The 15,789-nt window shown below is 34.3% G+C and overlaps 1 protein-coding gene and 1 long non-coding RNA gene across 4 annotated transcripts; both read left to right on the top strand.

The window, feature by feature from the left end:
* The first annotated feature begins 41 nt into the window (after positions 1-41).
* Positions 42-15,111, top strand: Nurf-38 (Inorganic pyrophosphatase Nurf-38). 3 transcript variants are annotated; one of them, XR_006882498.1, is made up of 9 exons: positions 42-93; positions 7,282-7,517; positions 8,713-8,799; positions 8,985-9,048; positions 9,173-9,235; positions 10,907-11,120; positions 13,128-13,237; positions 13,747-13,877; positions 13,961-15,111. XR_006882498.1 is itself a non-coding variant. In XM_046619995.2 (8 exons), exons 1-8 carry the CDS (start codon positions 1,976-1,978, stop codon positions 13,990-13,992), a joined length of 999 nt encoding a protein of 332 aa, XP_046475951.1. In that variant the 5' UTR covers positions 1,889-1,975; the 3' UTR covers positions 13,993-15,111. The 3 variants fall into 3 exon arrangements, 1 of the variants encoding a protein (XP_046475951.1); XR_006882497.2 differs by lacking the exon at positions 42-93 and adding an exon at positions 1,888-2,168; XM_046619995.2 differs by lacking the exons at positions 42-93; positions 13,747-13,877 and adding an exon at positions 1,889-2,168.
* Positions 11,127-13,117, top strand: LOC124215994 (uncharacterized). The gene is made up of 2 exons (XR_006882499.2): positions 11,127-12,803; positions 12,890-13,117. It is a non-coding gene; the product is annotated as an uncharacterized lncRNA (long non-coding RNA).
* Positions 15,112-15,789: the final 678 nt, after the last annotated feature.

Genomic DNA, 15,789 nt, shown 5'->3' with positions numbered 1-15,789 from the left:
ACCAAGAGAGTGCATCTGTGCTTGGGGCTCGTATCCATACGGATCGATAGAAGTAGATGTTGACCCTTCCCCACAAATCTCTACGCCACAACAGTACGTCTTCCCCCTCATTTTAAGAATTAAAACCAGGGCAGTTCTCGACTTTTTAAAATTATGTTGGTGTGTTATGCATGTAAACCTTGTGTGCACTACTTGTTGTTGCTGATCCATCATGGTTTAGCTGTGCTCGAGTTTTCTGTGCACTAATGTTCTGTTAGTGTGAGCTTCATGTGAACTACTTGTTGGTGCCAGGTGAACAGTCGGCCTGACAACAGCGCTACATCCTCATTTCTTTCAGGATTTCAGTTTTACGCAATCTTTTGTTGCGTGGACATAGGTCGTTGATCATAATGCGCTTATGCTCGAGTTCGCTGTATCAGTTCGCTTATGCGTGCAAGCTTTACGCGCACTATTCTGGTGGTGTTGATTTCACCATAGCGTCAGCGTTCTCGAGGCAACGGCGCGTTATATTAGGTGCATAGTTTTGCTTCCAGAATATTTTGATGTATAACAAGAATACATAAATACACTGGAATATTTCATTTGCTTTAACGACTAACTGGAGACACAATAGAGTTTACTGATTGTGTGTTTGGATATTATTTTGAGAGCGTTATATTTTATTTGCTTAATTATCTGACAGGTATAATAGTGAGTACGTAGCAGATATGACTACAGATTTAATATTAACTTTAAAAACCCACTGCTGTGATTATTCTCAGGTATTCGTATTGTATTTAACGGAGTAAAGTATTTGAGGAATTGGTTAGGTAAGAATCTTAAGATAAGTTTTTATGTATGTTCCGTATAGTTTTCTCTGATGGCTAATATGCTTAGCCGAGTTAGATTGGTTTGTAAGGTATCCGAGGATTGCTCTTGTGCTTTTTGGTTGCCTATTAATCGGCGTTGCAACTATTCAGGTCACCTCTTTGGAAATTGTACTGAGCTTTGTAAAGAGTTGACGATTTGTACACTTCTACGTTTAATTCCCAGAGCGGTATGAATTTTAATCACCTGAAGGGTTTGATGCTATTATAATAATGGATTCATCATTATATTTTTCGTTGTTTTGAATTGATATTCCCTACAGAATCATCCGGCAAGTTGGCTTACCTTCAGTGGTTTACTCATAGTGTTACTGATGTAATCTCCAGGTAGCGTTCGATACGGTTCCACATTAGAGATCTATATTGCCTCCATAACGTTCGTAAGCGTTGTCTACAATACGTTGTTTTCGAAAGGATTTTACAATACATGTTTGATAATTTGTATGCATGGTTATAGAGGTTCCACAATCGCTAGTTTTATAGATTATTACAGCAATGTAACCTAGCGTTAGGTGCTCTATATTATATCGGTTATATGTATATCTATTGTATCACAGTTTTATTCTATCTCCAAGGCTATATGGTGTAACATAGTTTGTCTGTAATACGGTTCTAATCTCCGTGGTACTTGACAATGATATTATAGCTGTCTGTAATGCGAGGATCTAGTAATAGGCTTTTAGCCTTTAATTGATGAGTTTTAAAGTCAAATTTCATTTGGTCATGTTTCAAATGGTTGGTTATTTGATATCCTTTGGCTACAAGATTCTCACACTTAAGTAGAAGTGTTATGGAATAGTCATAAACAATGAAACAAACGGTCGTTGCATTCGGATATCAGAGATGAGTAGGTCGCTCATTTGGTCATTTGCGTCGCTTCCATTCAAGAAGTCCGCCTGGTATAATGAATTGGAGTCACAGCAAAAGTGCCTACTGAATGCGGACTTTGGACTGCACTTTTTCTGCGAGTCGAATTCGCCAATACACCACGACGCAATATGAAGATGACTCGGTCAGTATAACCGGGGCTGTTATCTTTATCGGCAGATTGGAGGGCCCGTGTTGGTTTCCAAAGTATTTTGTTTCCTTGTAACTCTCCAGGTGTCACTATGACCGCCGTAGAGCTGCACGTGTTGCGGTCGGCCGCTTTGAGAAAATTTCTAATTCCCATGAGTTTGGCCAGTGTCGGTCGTTGTATGAAGCCGCATAGTTCGGCAGCGAAGCGTGCCTTTCAAACCAACATGTCTTATACCACGGTTGAGAAGGGAACACCAAACACGACGAATTACAGGATATATTTCAGTGAGTAGTCAACTCTCCGAGCCATTTACACTTTATCTCATGCCGCGTTCTTCCCGTCTCCGTATTAGCTCTGACCTATCGACTGCTGTGCGATGGTCCCTGAACCCCAGAGGGTCGATTCCTAGATAACTCTTGTAAAATGATTAGAGTAAATTGACCGTTGAGCACGTTCGTGACGGCAATAACGTTCATTCATTATGTAGTATCAAATATCCCTCATTCTCTGTGATACTTTTCGCGCCGTTCGAAAAAATATGTTATCCCACGCACGCTTTGCGGTATACGCGGTATACGTATTTTTTTTTTTATATGTATAGACGTGCTATGTGATGTAGCGTTAGGTCACGTGACATGACCACATATTTTAAACCGGAAAGATGTTCAAAATTTCTGAATAACAATATTCAAGTATTCTACCGTTGCTGCAGCCGTACGATTGAATGGAATTTGACATTTAGACTTTTTCATATGGCGGAATGAGTTATTTCGATTATTCACAGATATCTGCGAGAGTGACGGAATAGATACCTAATTATGTAAAAGGAAAGTAGTGCCGACTAAATGTCAACGGACACATGCTTGATTTCATCAATTTCACCACATAATTCCATATGTTTAGTATCGCTGAAGTAACTGTTCAGGAATTTCGCTATCAGTTTCAACCGTGGTTTCTCTGCAAGTTTCTTCATCGCATAGTTAGAAAAATAATTCACTCGAACTACATTAATCGAAAGAAATACGTCATAATGACTTAGTGACTTGGAGTGTGATTTCACGCATGATTTAATCTAGATATTCTCAAGGTTTCTAGGCATTATCATAACTCTAATGTGTGCAAATTTTGTTGATCTTATCTCCTGAATATATTAATAGATTTGTTAGTTATTGGGTCAGAAAAAGATCCTGAAAAGGGCTTGTTTCCGGAAGCTGAAGAGTTAAAAATTGTTTTGGAATTTCACCTTATGTAAGAGTTAATAAATCTGCCAGTTGAATCTGAGGATTAAGAATCATATTTTTTTTCAAGTTGCTGTGCGGCAATTTTAGTATTGGTTTATAGGACTATTCCAAACTGTCTTTGTGGTCAGTTGACAGTTTACTACATTTTCACCATACTAAAGTTGTTCACTAGGAATTTTTTTAAATGCTTCGTTACGTCAACGTCATAGACTTCAACCTCTCTTTAATACTGGGTTATCAAATGTTGATCAGACTTCAGCCAGTTTCTTACCAAAGAAGCATCTGATATTATTCAATTGTCACGCCACAGAAATTTTGATACCTTATGATTTCAAAAATCCACAGCTTTGTTTAAAAAAAGCTTTTTGCTGACAAATATAGATGTTCGATTCCTCGAGATCTTTCCTTATTTATCTGTTACAAACTGTTAGCTTTCTTGAAGACAATTCATTTAAAGGGAGGTTCACAAATATTTAAAAGGATGCTGTGTACTTGATATACAAAGTGCTTGAGATCATTCATAGAACATACCTAATGTAATTAAAAATTTGTGAACAATCCAATAATGATACACATTGTTTAGCAGTACGAAAGGTCAATGGTTTTTTATCGAATTGTCAGAATTTCTTCTTTTAAACTTTATTTAGTGAAAATTCTTCAAAAAATCATTTCTTAATCAATAATACCGGCACATAGATGATGTCATATGCCATTGAGAAAGCTGCAATGCCTTTACTGTTTTTCAATAGTTGCATGATACTTTGATGTATATTGCGAAGTAATCTGAGGTGAAATCAGAAGCAGGCAGGCAATGCTTCTCACCAAAATTATTGGATGCTATGACCAATTTGATTCATATGATTATCTTATGAGAATAGTTTGAACATTATTAAGATTTAAGGGGGTCCTCTGGTTTGACGCCCTGATTTTTGAGCATTTTTTGGGATTTTTTTGTAAAGACCAATGAAGGGATAGAACTTTGAACTTTTTACCATTTATTTATACATATTTCAAGAATGTACAGTTAAATTTTTAGCTAAAAATATTCAGTAGAATTAAAGTTATAGTGGTCTGAAGACAACCGCCTCGAAAAAATGGACGCCCACTTCTTCCGTCGTCGAATAGCTAGTCCATACAACTTAGTCATTTCTTTGATGACTTTATCAGTCAGTTTCCCTGCTCCTTTTCCGCCTATCCCTTTATTATCTTTACCCTTTTTGAGACCACGGAGTCTTGTTCCCATTCTTTTCTCGACGTGACCAACGCATTCTTTTTTCGTTACAGCAGTTTTTCCGTACGGTTTAGAATCTAAGATCCTTCTAAAAGTTTTACAATCCCCATCACCAATACATGTGAGGTATTTAACTTCATTTTTAACCAAAGATCTTGCAAACATCTGTACAATAGCACAATTTCCATCTTTTCTGAACTTCCAGTACGATTAATGGTACATTCATCTACATGAAATTTATACCACATTTCATATTCCAGTGGTTCTGTATTTTTTTTATGTTTCCACATATTACACGCTGTGCAATAACTACTCATGACCATAGCATCTAGAACTTTGCCAGTATACTTCCCAATTAATGTAGAAACTCCAAATAAAGATGAAAAGCCTAGGTTTCTCCAGGTACCGTCCCCCGATACCGTCAACTCATCACGTACGTTTCCTGCTTCTTCATTCATCGTTTTTTCTTGCGAGACAGCAAATGACAACACAGATTCACAAACTGCAGATGAAGCTATGTGTATATCTTCTAGAAGTGCGTAATAGGTTGAATTCGAAATACCAGAACAAATATCCATAAGACTGCAGAAAAGGTTTACACCTTCATGACCAATCCCTAATAACCGCATGACAAATACAAAACAACGATTGATTTCACTTGCATGTTGAAGCATTGGGCCCGAGTTTATAACTTTCTGTCTTGCACAGTTACAAGACTGAACTATTTTAAAACCTAAGCCATGATGGCTAGATTGCGCGAAAGACACATCATCTTCACACTCTTTAGATATTACAGTATTGGAAATAGCGAAAAATACTGTCGCAAACTGTAAAATACAATACCCAAAGTTTGAAGTAACAGAAACCTCCATGTCCATGCCGCCTTGAAGTTTTTCAGCCGAAGCTTATGTATAACCTGTATCTTGTTGGCTTGTTAAACGGTTTCCAGCAATCTGTCGTTTTTTAGAACGACCAGGGTGAACATTATTTTCCGAAATACCTTTTCTACCACTCATTTTTTAAATAAATAACTTTGAACCCATCATGTGTTTCAAAAAATTTTTTCGCAGATGTGCTCTTCGAAGTTAAACCAGGACTAAAATAAGTTTCACTACATAAATCATTACACAAATACTTTCCTAAATTTGTTTCAACTTGTCTACACTCGTATAAGTAATTATTTGTCCAGAAGGGTCTCAGGTATAAAGCCGACAGAGAACAATAGGCTCGACCTCCAAGCGCTCCGCTCAACGCTCCGAACACCTGTTCCTTCTAACTGCTGTATCTTTATAATGGCTTCGAATATCGAAAAATCACTTTACCTCCACATTCTAGACATATTAAGGAAACAATTTGTGCAAAAAAAAAAAATCGATTTTTTGAACCTATTAAACCAGATGACCCCCTTAAAGTGCGTTTTTTTGTAACCATAATCAAAACTCAGTAACTTCAAAAATTTTTATAAACATGCTTTCAGGTTAAAAACTTGGTTCTGGCTTTTAGTGAAAGATCTTGCCTCTGTCTAAGTTTTTTTGAGAGTTCCAGAATGATTTCATTTCTTAAAATAAAATAGTCCAAATGTTGATAGGAGGGAGGAGGGTTTGCTTCATATGAAAAGTTTGTGAAAGTATTGATTTTCAAATGTCAATAAAATGTGAAAATGGTTCTGACAACTTTTTTGATCCTAATTTATGACTGCTTATTAGTAAGTGTACTATAATGTAAGATTTTTTGAACATTTCCTAGAGAATCTGAGGATCGGGTTAGCCAGTGAAATAAGGTCAAAAATATCTGAATCAGATCAAAAACATCGACCTTGTGTTATTCGAATCTTCTCTTATTCACTTTTGTAACATAATGGGGACGTTTTTTGTTTCATTCACCATTATTGTTACAAATAATATTTTTGGAGATTTTAAAATGCTTTTCGTGCTCTTTCTGACTTTTTGTCTAGACGAAAGGGCCCAATAATCCTTGAAATAATTCTGAGACATTACCATAAGAAATCTAACTCGTAAAAATATGCAATTTCAAAATGAATGCTTTTTCTGCCAAGTGATTTTAAACAAACTTGGTTATTCTCATATTTTTTTTTCATGATAATAAATCTAAATGAAGTTTGGGAGGTGGTTGAATTGATATGAAATGAACCCATTTTATTCTACCAGTCTACATAGCAAGAGAATACTGTAACCTTGTGACCGATCAAACATTTGCTTCTTACTAACGTACAATTGTTTTCACTTTTATGTATCTATCTATAGACAAAGTCGTACTCTACATGTGGCTATAATGCTTGCCCTTGGATATAGATTAGTTTTAGATTTTGCGTTGTATTTCCCTGTGGTGAAGATGACTTTCAAATACGAGGAGAATCATTATTTTGAGAATTACCAATGAGGATGAAGTTGGTTACGTTACTATAACGATACATGTTCAGGAAGAATCTTTACGTTGTACTGTGAGGATTGTTTGGAATTTAGTCAACTATGACAAATCTAACATACTTATACTTTGAAAAGGCAATTCGTTGAACGTCATTCTTAAATTGTGCAATAATGATTTCTTCAGTGATGTTTCGTTACATTAATGTTACTAACATCAGCCATGTTCCAGGGTAGGCGTAAATTATTGAATAATGTTTGTGTAAGGTAATTAAAAATCATTACCCACACAATCACGTATTCTTTTATCTCATACACTCTTGTACTAAAATAACCTCTGGATATACAGTGTATACCTTGTGTCACATCACATAATATCATATTTAATCTTATCAAATAGTATACAGAGTTGTAATTTCCTGAAAGGCTCTTTCCCACACATTTTTTTCTATACTATAGAGCCTCCACTATTTGCCATTCTCACATGAAATAACAAATGTAAGGAAAGAACAAAATTGACCTTTTTTAAATTTTTGTGTAGAAAATGACAAAGGACCAGTTTCTCCGTTACACGACATACCGTTGTACGCTGATGAGGCAAAAAAGATATTCAATATGATAGTAGAAGTGCCTCGATGGACGAATGCCAAGATGGAGATAAGCTTGAAGGAAACATTGAATCCAATCAAGCAGGATGTTAAGAAAGGAAAACTTAGGTTTGTTGCAAATTGTTTCCCTCATCACGGCTACATTTGGAACTATGGAGCCATTCCACAGGTACAGTTTAAATCAGGAACTTGCAAAGTGAAACTGAAATCGTTAGGCTCGTTTCATCTCTGCATAAATATAATTAAGGGGCAAAAGTTTGGATTGCCTTGTAACAGATTGTAATTCACTGCTCATAGACTCAGATTCTTTTATGGCAAGGTCACTCATTCAAACCTTACCATTCAGTTAATAACATAATCTTTGCAAGTCTTATCAGGCAAGATATAATACAGTACTGATTACAACTGAGCCTTGATTACAGTTCAAGGTGAAGATTAATCAGATTAGATATTATCTGTCATCCAAACTCTTCCCTTGCGGAAGAATGAGGTTGAAGCTAATAACATTACTGTAATAATTCATGTTTAGAAAAAATCATTACCTCCTTTGCAACTTTAGGATTATCTAAAATTTAGTAAGTCATAGTGAAGCAAAAAATACTGAAATTTTGAAAACCCAACTCTTTCAAAGTTATTCTAGAATTGAAAATTAATAATTTTTTTTCCAATGTTACGTCATGCGAACATTACTAACTTCAAACTTGTACGGAGAATGACTACTGGATTATTAGAGTGCTGAAGTTCGTGTAAACATTGTCAAAGCACAATTATTAATTGCCCTACTAAAATGTGCAAAGTCCATCCCTTCTGTGAATCGTTGCCTCTTAATTTTATTAAATAACCTAGATCATGTTAGTTTTTATGACTGAATTGCTGCACTAGTGGATGTCGAAAGTTCGACATGCTTGAAGTTACTAATGTTAACGTAAGGAAATGTTGAAAACAATCTTATTCTGCATTGTTAAAATGACTAAAGTAGTTGGGTTTGCAGAATATAAACACTATTTTATTACAGTATATAGTTATATAGTATAGTTGACTCAATTTCAGAGTTAACTAATTGTAAGCTTGGGAGGTGACGATTGTCCCTCAAAATGAATCGTAGCATTGACATTTTGAACTCGACCCTCAGAAAATTCTATTTTACGAAGCTCAGTAATGCTTATTTCTGGCATTATTGGATTCTAATATTATACTAGTCAGAGATTAGTAGTAATGTTTAAAATTAGTTGGGATACAAATATCTAACCCAGGTTAATAACTGTTTTGAATCGTTATTTTAATGCCATCTTGAAACATCATTTTATTGTGACTTAGTTATCAATTCTCAATAAAATGCTTTTATATGTTCAACTTGATTTCAGACGTGGGAAAATCCTGAAGTATTGGATGAAGCAACAGGCTGCAAAGGTGATAATGACCCTATAGATGTCCTTGAAATTGGTTACAAAGTAAGTAATTTTGTGCACTCTCATAGAGTTTCATAATTGTTCTGAAGAAAAAGAGAGATGTACATATTGTGAAAATATGACATAAATCGTACAATAATATTGGATTAGATTTTATCGTTTTCCCTTATCTTAGACTTAATGCAGACCAATAAAACAATTCGTTATCTAGTGATTGTTTGTTTTAGGTAGCGAAGCGTGGTGAGGTTTTGAAAGTCAAGGTGCTTGGTACTGTTGCACTAATCGATGAAGGTATTTCAATGTTTGCATATAGTACATATTAATATATATAAAAATCACAAACATTATCTAAAAAAGATTCTGTAACCTGCCGGAGCCTCTACCTTTATTGCATTGGGTAAAATCTATTTTTCAGGTGAAACTGACTGGAAAATTCTTACCATCGATGTTAATGATCCCTTGGCTGACCAGTTAAATGGTAATATCCATTATTGATTCGTCTTTGATTATCACTTGACATTTTAGTTCAATAAGTTCAATAGTTCTTAAATGATCATGTGATGGATTTTTATCTTGGAAGTGTATACCTATAGAGGGTGAATCGCCTCATGTATCGAGAATGTGAGGAGATTAGTGAACGTGAAGCTAGCCGCTTCAGCTAATCAGAGAAGCTATGAAATCCCTCCAAATCAATACAAATCTGATGTGATTACTTGACGTTAGGATTACAGACGTGACTAACTAATTATTTAGGCACAATTACTGAACACAAAGTCACAAAATTTGGCGTTCAATTAAGGTTTGATTCCCAGTCACTACGGGAGAACTGAACACCAATTACAGCCTTTAACATTGATTAATTTGACAGAAAATGAGGTTCTGAAATTTTGTGGTGGTATTGTATCGATAATTTTTGAATTGCCAGAATGTCTACTTCTCAATGGTCTCAATCCAGGTATTTTTCAACGAATACTTGCACTTTATATATCAAAAAATGTTTCCTGTTTGACCCAAATTTTTTCTAAAAGCCTCTCCACGTATAACAATTATAATTTACAATTTTTGGAGACTGGTTTCTCCTTTCTTTTATTTTTAACTATTTTATAAGAGAGAAAAAATGTCTAAATTAATGTACAGTCTTCTAGTTATTTCTGACGTCATCCAAACCAACAATAGAAGTAAGTTGCATTTTACTTGAAATGTGTAAAGTTGAATTCGATCATTAATTGATTTCATTTGATTTTTAGTAACTTCTGTTAACGATAGTCTACTGAGTAAAGCACAAAAAATTTTTACATTTTGTTGGTATAAAGCGATTAAACACAAAATGGTAAGTTATGTGCCGAATCGGAAAGATGAGGTTTGAACTCACAATCAGTCCGGTTACACTTGGGCAAGGTTTTCTACATTTTTCCTCGTCCCTCGTGCGAATGTGGGTGTTTCTATTGAACATCAAGCTTTCAGCTAATGGGGACATATGCAAGAGGGTATGGTGGGTCTCGAGCGATTATTGCTGTTATTGTTGTTATCGTTATTGTATGTTGTTGATGTTATTATCATTATTATTAGTATTATTATCATACCCTTCACAATGCAGAGCTAACAGCTGATAGTCAAAATGAAGTTTTCTTTGAAAATAATTTGTTTCAACATATGATTTCTATGAGTTCTATGCGTTCAGTACCGTATATTTAAGTGTAGTTAAATTATGGTTATAGGAGACGTATTCTCAAATGAACTTTGTTAAAAAATATTAGGCTGTGCTAGTAGAAATGGGTAACGACATATCTTTAGGTATTTCAAGCTCAACCGATGCTTGAAGAAACTCTACACTGACACGATTGCAAAAGTGATATTCGTACAATTGAAAACCACTATTTGTTTTTTTATTTTTGAACCGTAAGAACTTACCACATACTGGTTTAAAGATAGTCGAAAAAACATTTTTGTAAAAATTTGGAATTCCGATATCTTTTCAACTTTTTGATCTTAAGAGCTGCAACTGGGAGCCGTTACTTTTCCGTGATGACGGGAAACCGAATTTTAAAAGGGTTCCGAATTCTGTGACTGTGCATCCTAAACGTCATGTGCCAAAAATGGAATACATCCCCTATATATGTGGTCTTATCTTCAAATTTTGTATTTACAGATGTTAATGACATCGAGAAACATTTCCCTGGGCTACTGAAGGCAACCATAGAATGGTTCAAAATATATAAGATTCCTGATGGTAAACCAGAAAATCAATTTGCTTTCAATGGAGAAGCAAAACCTAAGGATTTTGCATTACATGTCATTGACGAAGTGCATCAGCATTGGCAAAGCCTCATAAAAAAAGAGTCACCAGCTGGTGGTATTGCTTGGTGAGTATTTGAGGAAATGATTATTTGATTGAAGATATTTTATGTAATATTGAATCGTGCATCCTGTGTAATCGATCATATTTTGTAAAATGAGTTGACGTAGATTTGATTTTTATGACGCTTATCATGTTCTAAAAAGTAAAATAGTTGGTTATGCTAGTGATGGTGTAATCATTTTTCACTAGATATTGTTAGTCATAACTACAATCTTCTACCGGAGAATTCTCGAGTTATAAAGTAGAAATTTTCGATTAATCAATCTGTTGAATTGGATTCCCCATTTGAATTGTAGAATAATGATTAAAGGGAGACATTTAATGTTGTGGACATTTTTTATTACACGTTCATCTTGACAACGTGCGAAATTCATAAGAAAATAATTATCTGGTCGCGCTTCTATGTTTCAACAGATATGTTATATTTAAATTTTGAATTTTTTGAATGATAATTTCCGATCCATAGCATGTTCTTGTTTTTACGTCAAATTCCAAATCTCTATTGTAAGGTCATGTTTTTTGAAGCATGAAAAAATCGAGCTTCAAGATTAAAAAGAAAGAAGAAAATTCGGAAAATGACTACGTATTACTCAGCAACACATAATTCGCTAAAGATGTCATTAGATTTTTCAATAGAATCTCATACCATCAAAAATTTAGAAAAGGAGAAAAATGAACCATTGAAAAACTCCCCAGCATTGTTTGTGTTTGTTCCAATTGTAGTGAGCACAAATGAATATGAATAAATTCGAAGAACACAAGTTAAAATATAAAAAATTTTAGACCAGTTTTTATAATAGGAATGTTCAGAGTAACTATACTCTGGTGTTTTGCTTCAGATTCTATTCGTTTTTGGACTCGTTTTACTCACTGACTACATCGTTACAAATTGTCTGAAACCATTTAAGAAATCTTTACAAAGTAGTATAATTATAACGCACTAAAGTTAGTTCTGACAAACATTTGTTCTATTGTACTTACATAAATCTATTTTTATTCACTCTAGAGATAACCAGTTTTAAAAGTTTCAGGCGGTTGTTGCAGAGTTTCGTGTTAAACAAAATAAGTCCAAGAACATTGGAGTTTGATCAAAAACGCTAGATTCCAATAATTTTAAGTGCTTTAATTATAAAACCTTGAATCAAATTGTAGATATTTTAGCTTGTATTGTTCAAATTAGTTTAGATTTATTTCTTTTACATGGTAGCGATGTTTAATTCGTATTCACCATCATTGTTCCAAATAAGCTGCGCAAGATTCTTTTTTCCAGATTCTGATCAATACATTTTCTTTATGAAGCTGATACTACTAGCCAGAGTTAACAGCCAAACTCGTTGAACTTTGTGGAATTAGAAAATTGCAGTTCAGTTTTATCCTCATAATTCTATAAAAGTATAAGGATTTGAGGTACTTCACAAAATTTTGGTTTTTGTATTTTACTATCTTATTCGAGTGAACGTTAGAACATTTGGCTCGTAATTCTGGCCTAGCTTCAGCCTTGTATTTTCTTTTCTGTAAATTACTGTATTGCTCTGTATATGTGGAGATTGCTGGTGCTTATGCACAACTTATGCAACAGGTGTCTCTCACCTGTATATTTGCGAAATAATTCCTGACATGAAATCTTGGAAGCAGAGAGTAGAACTTGATTAAGCAAATCTTCATGCTTATGTCTTATGTCCATCAGGTATCAAACAATGTCAAAAACTAGGACATACAACCACTTGGGGACGTTTTGTGCATGTCTTCTCATGTTGTTTTCTATCATTTTAGGTTGAAGAACATTAAAATCAGTTTTCTGTAACGCAATTATGGTTTTTCCAAAACTTTATTGCTGGCACATGAAAGAATAAAGTTTGAGAACAAAAATATTTCAGGCTCATATTAAATATAAATCAGGTGAAATGGAAAGCCTGTAATGTTTGTTGCTGCAAATTAATGATAGCTAGTTTTCATTTAATAATAAACTGAAGAATCAAAGAAAAAAAAAAAAACAATCAACGTGTTGCAGCACCAACGTAAGCGTAGAAGGCAGTCCTTTCAAAACTACTGTTAGTAGTATGGAGGAAGTACTTGAAAAGGCTCCTGAGGCTGGAGATGCACCACCCATTGACAGTTCTGGTAAGTGTTTGGTCTAAGCTTTTGAATAAAAATAAATAAATTTCACCTTTCATACGTGTCAAAATGTTACGAGTCAGCAAATGATATCGTTTTGCTTTATTCTGCAACAAAAAGAATAGAAATTCCTACTGCATTATACATTTATAGTTCTTTGTTCGGTTTTGGCATAGCCTGCACGAAGACTGAATATTAAATTCAACGCACTGTTATTGCTATACTTTTCCTCACCTAGACACACGCCTGAATCATAAAAAAAGTTGTCGGGAATATTCATACTGCAGTGAGTTGAACATTATTTTGAATTGATCTATTTTATCTTTTCGCGACTATGTTTTTTGATGATGGCTATGTTTAACAAACGGAGTGATCTATGAAGAAACGCCATCTGATCGGACATATTCGATAATTTGATTCGTTTTTTTCCCGATTGAACATATATTGATTTAATTCGAACACGAGCTCATATGCTTTGTTTGCTATTATACATGAATTCCCGTTTTCCATTTCAGCGGATAAGAGTTATTTCGTGAGAGTCGAAGAATTGAAAAACAAATTATAATATTCCATAGCTTTGCTGTTGATGTTCCCAAATCACTTATATCTTCACGTTTGTTACCTAGTGTGAAAAAATAAACTTGATGTAAATATGGTATTCCGTATTTGATACAGTACTTTTTTTTGCTGAAGAAGTCTATATGTTTGTTTATTGATCTTTGATTTCAGTTGATAAGTGGCATTACATACATTTGAAGTGAAGCATAGCAGGTTCATCTCCGATGTTGTTTCCACTTTGCAAAACGATGCCTCGAAGGATTTTAAATGTATATGTAATTCCTTGCAGATTGTTAATTCACTAGAATGTTTTATGCAGAAGAAGGTTTAGCATGAGACAATCTCAGTGTACCTCTATATTGACTCATAGTTTTCAAAATCCTGAGAAAATTTTTGTGTATTGTTACTGGTTAATTGTATTATAACAGAACACGCCTTCCCCATACTTGCTCATTCACTGACATTTGATTATAGCCCAGTCAATATGTCCAAATAATCAACCTGAAATAACATTAATTCTTTCCTGGATTTTTCTTGTTTTAAAAGTTGTAGGTGGGGCGGGCGTCACTGGTAGTGTAAATTCAACGTGGTGACCAAATTTGATGAAAAATGGGTTTTCCTAAATAACTCGGTCATTTTCTATTTTAACAAAAAATTTTAAAGACCGAACTTGTAGGAAGTTCAATTTTCTACAACTTTGGTCTTTGCAGTTTTTTTCTTCTAATATCGATAGTTTTGCATCAAACCTAAAAAAGTGGCTAAGTAAAACTATTGCATCATCTCGTTTATTTTGAACTTTAGGACATAAATGAACATAATCAAATTTTTAGTGAATTAAATGTCCTACAAATTTGGTGCTTACAATTTTTCGTTTAACTTGAAAATGGCCGAGTTATTCAAGAAAAACCATTTTTCATCAAATTCAGAATGGCGGACATATGCAACAGCAGGATTTGGTGCCATTTTGAATTGACACTACGATTGACCCCCCCCCCCCCCCCCCTCACCAATTAAAACAAGAAAAATCGGGAAAAGAATTATTGCAATGTTAAAAGTACACAGTAATAGACTGGGCTGTTACCTTCCTGGAGAGTGGAGTGGTGGAGAGTTTATCAATACTAAAGTTCTACAGATATTTTCTCTATCATTAGTTTCAATGATGGTCAATGGTTATTTATTTATTTCAGTATAATTGTGGGATCAGGATAGGATCGAGTGGCTGTGTCTAGCAGTCATTTGTTTCCATTAGGTTAGCTATTCCTTTGTTGAATGTTATACGATATTTGTCTTTCATAAATAAATAAACTCAATTATTCCAAGTATTTCATTTTTCCAATATCACCCTTCCAACATTTCAGGTCAACTAATTCTATTTGGCTGATATTTCAGAAGTGTATAGCATTGTACCAAGCAAGTAGCTTAATCGTATCTAAGGCGAATTACTTGAATGGGGATTAACCGAAATTTATTTTCTAGAAAATTAGGTGCCATGTAAAAGGACAGTGTTGATCTATTTAATATATATGTGTATGTAAAAAAAAGAAACTTCCGGTCCGTTTACTTATAGAACTAGACGAATGTTAATTTAGAATACATTGTTCTTCAGGCACTTACTGTGTAAACTACGACATAAAATTTAGATTCTAGTGTTAATTATTGGAGTTCGTAATGAAGTTGAGTATAAATTAGACTGTATCAAAAAAAGTCGGCTTTTTTTTAAAACAAAATTCATGTCTAAAATATTGTTTGAGGAAAAATAGCCGTTTTTTTATACGGTTTAGTGTACATATTCTACATAACATTGGACGACCATTAACATTGCCGGACCCTTCTCCCGAAGGCAACATAACGATACTGCGATATAGATGCTCTGATAAGGTAGAGTTGACGCTTATCATTACTGATATAAGATATATATTGTAACGTACTGGGGGTAGTACGATACCCATAAAGTTATAAGGCATACGCGGACGACGACGGACGGACCAACTTAATTAGAC

This window comes from Neodiprion pinetum, chromosome 4, assembly GCF_021155775.2.
Source record: "Neodiprion pinetum isolate iyNeoPine1 chromosome 4, iyNeoPine1.2, whole genome shotgun sequence".
NCBI classification, from domain to species: Eukaryota; Metazoa; Arthropoda; class Insecta; order Hymenoptera; family Diprionidae; genus Neodiprion; species Neodiprion pinetum.
This window is presented reverse-complemented; position numbering and strand designations above follow the sequence as displayed.

Bases quoted from the DNA above. Each gene is read 5' to 3' on its own strand.
- Nurf-38 (XM_046619995.2), top strand. From the start codon at position 1,976: ATGACCGCCGTAGAGCTGCACGTGTTGCGGTCGGCCGCTTTGAGAAAA. The intron at 2,169-7,281 runs GTGAGTAGTCAA...ATTTTTGTGTAG, and splicing joins GAATTACAGGATATATTTCA to AAAATGACAAAGGACCAGTT. The intron at 13,238-13,960 runs GTAAGTGTTTGG...CTTTGATTTCAG, and splicing joins ACCACCCATTGACAGTTCTG to TTGATAAGTGGCATTACATA.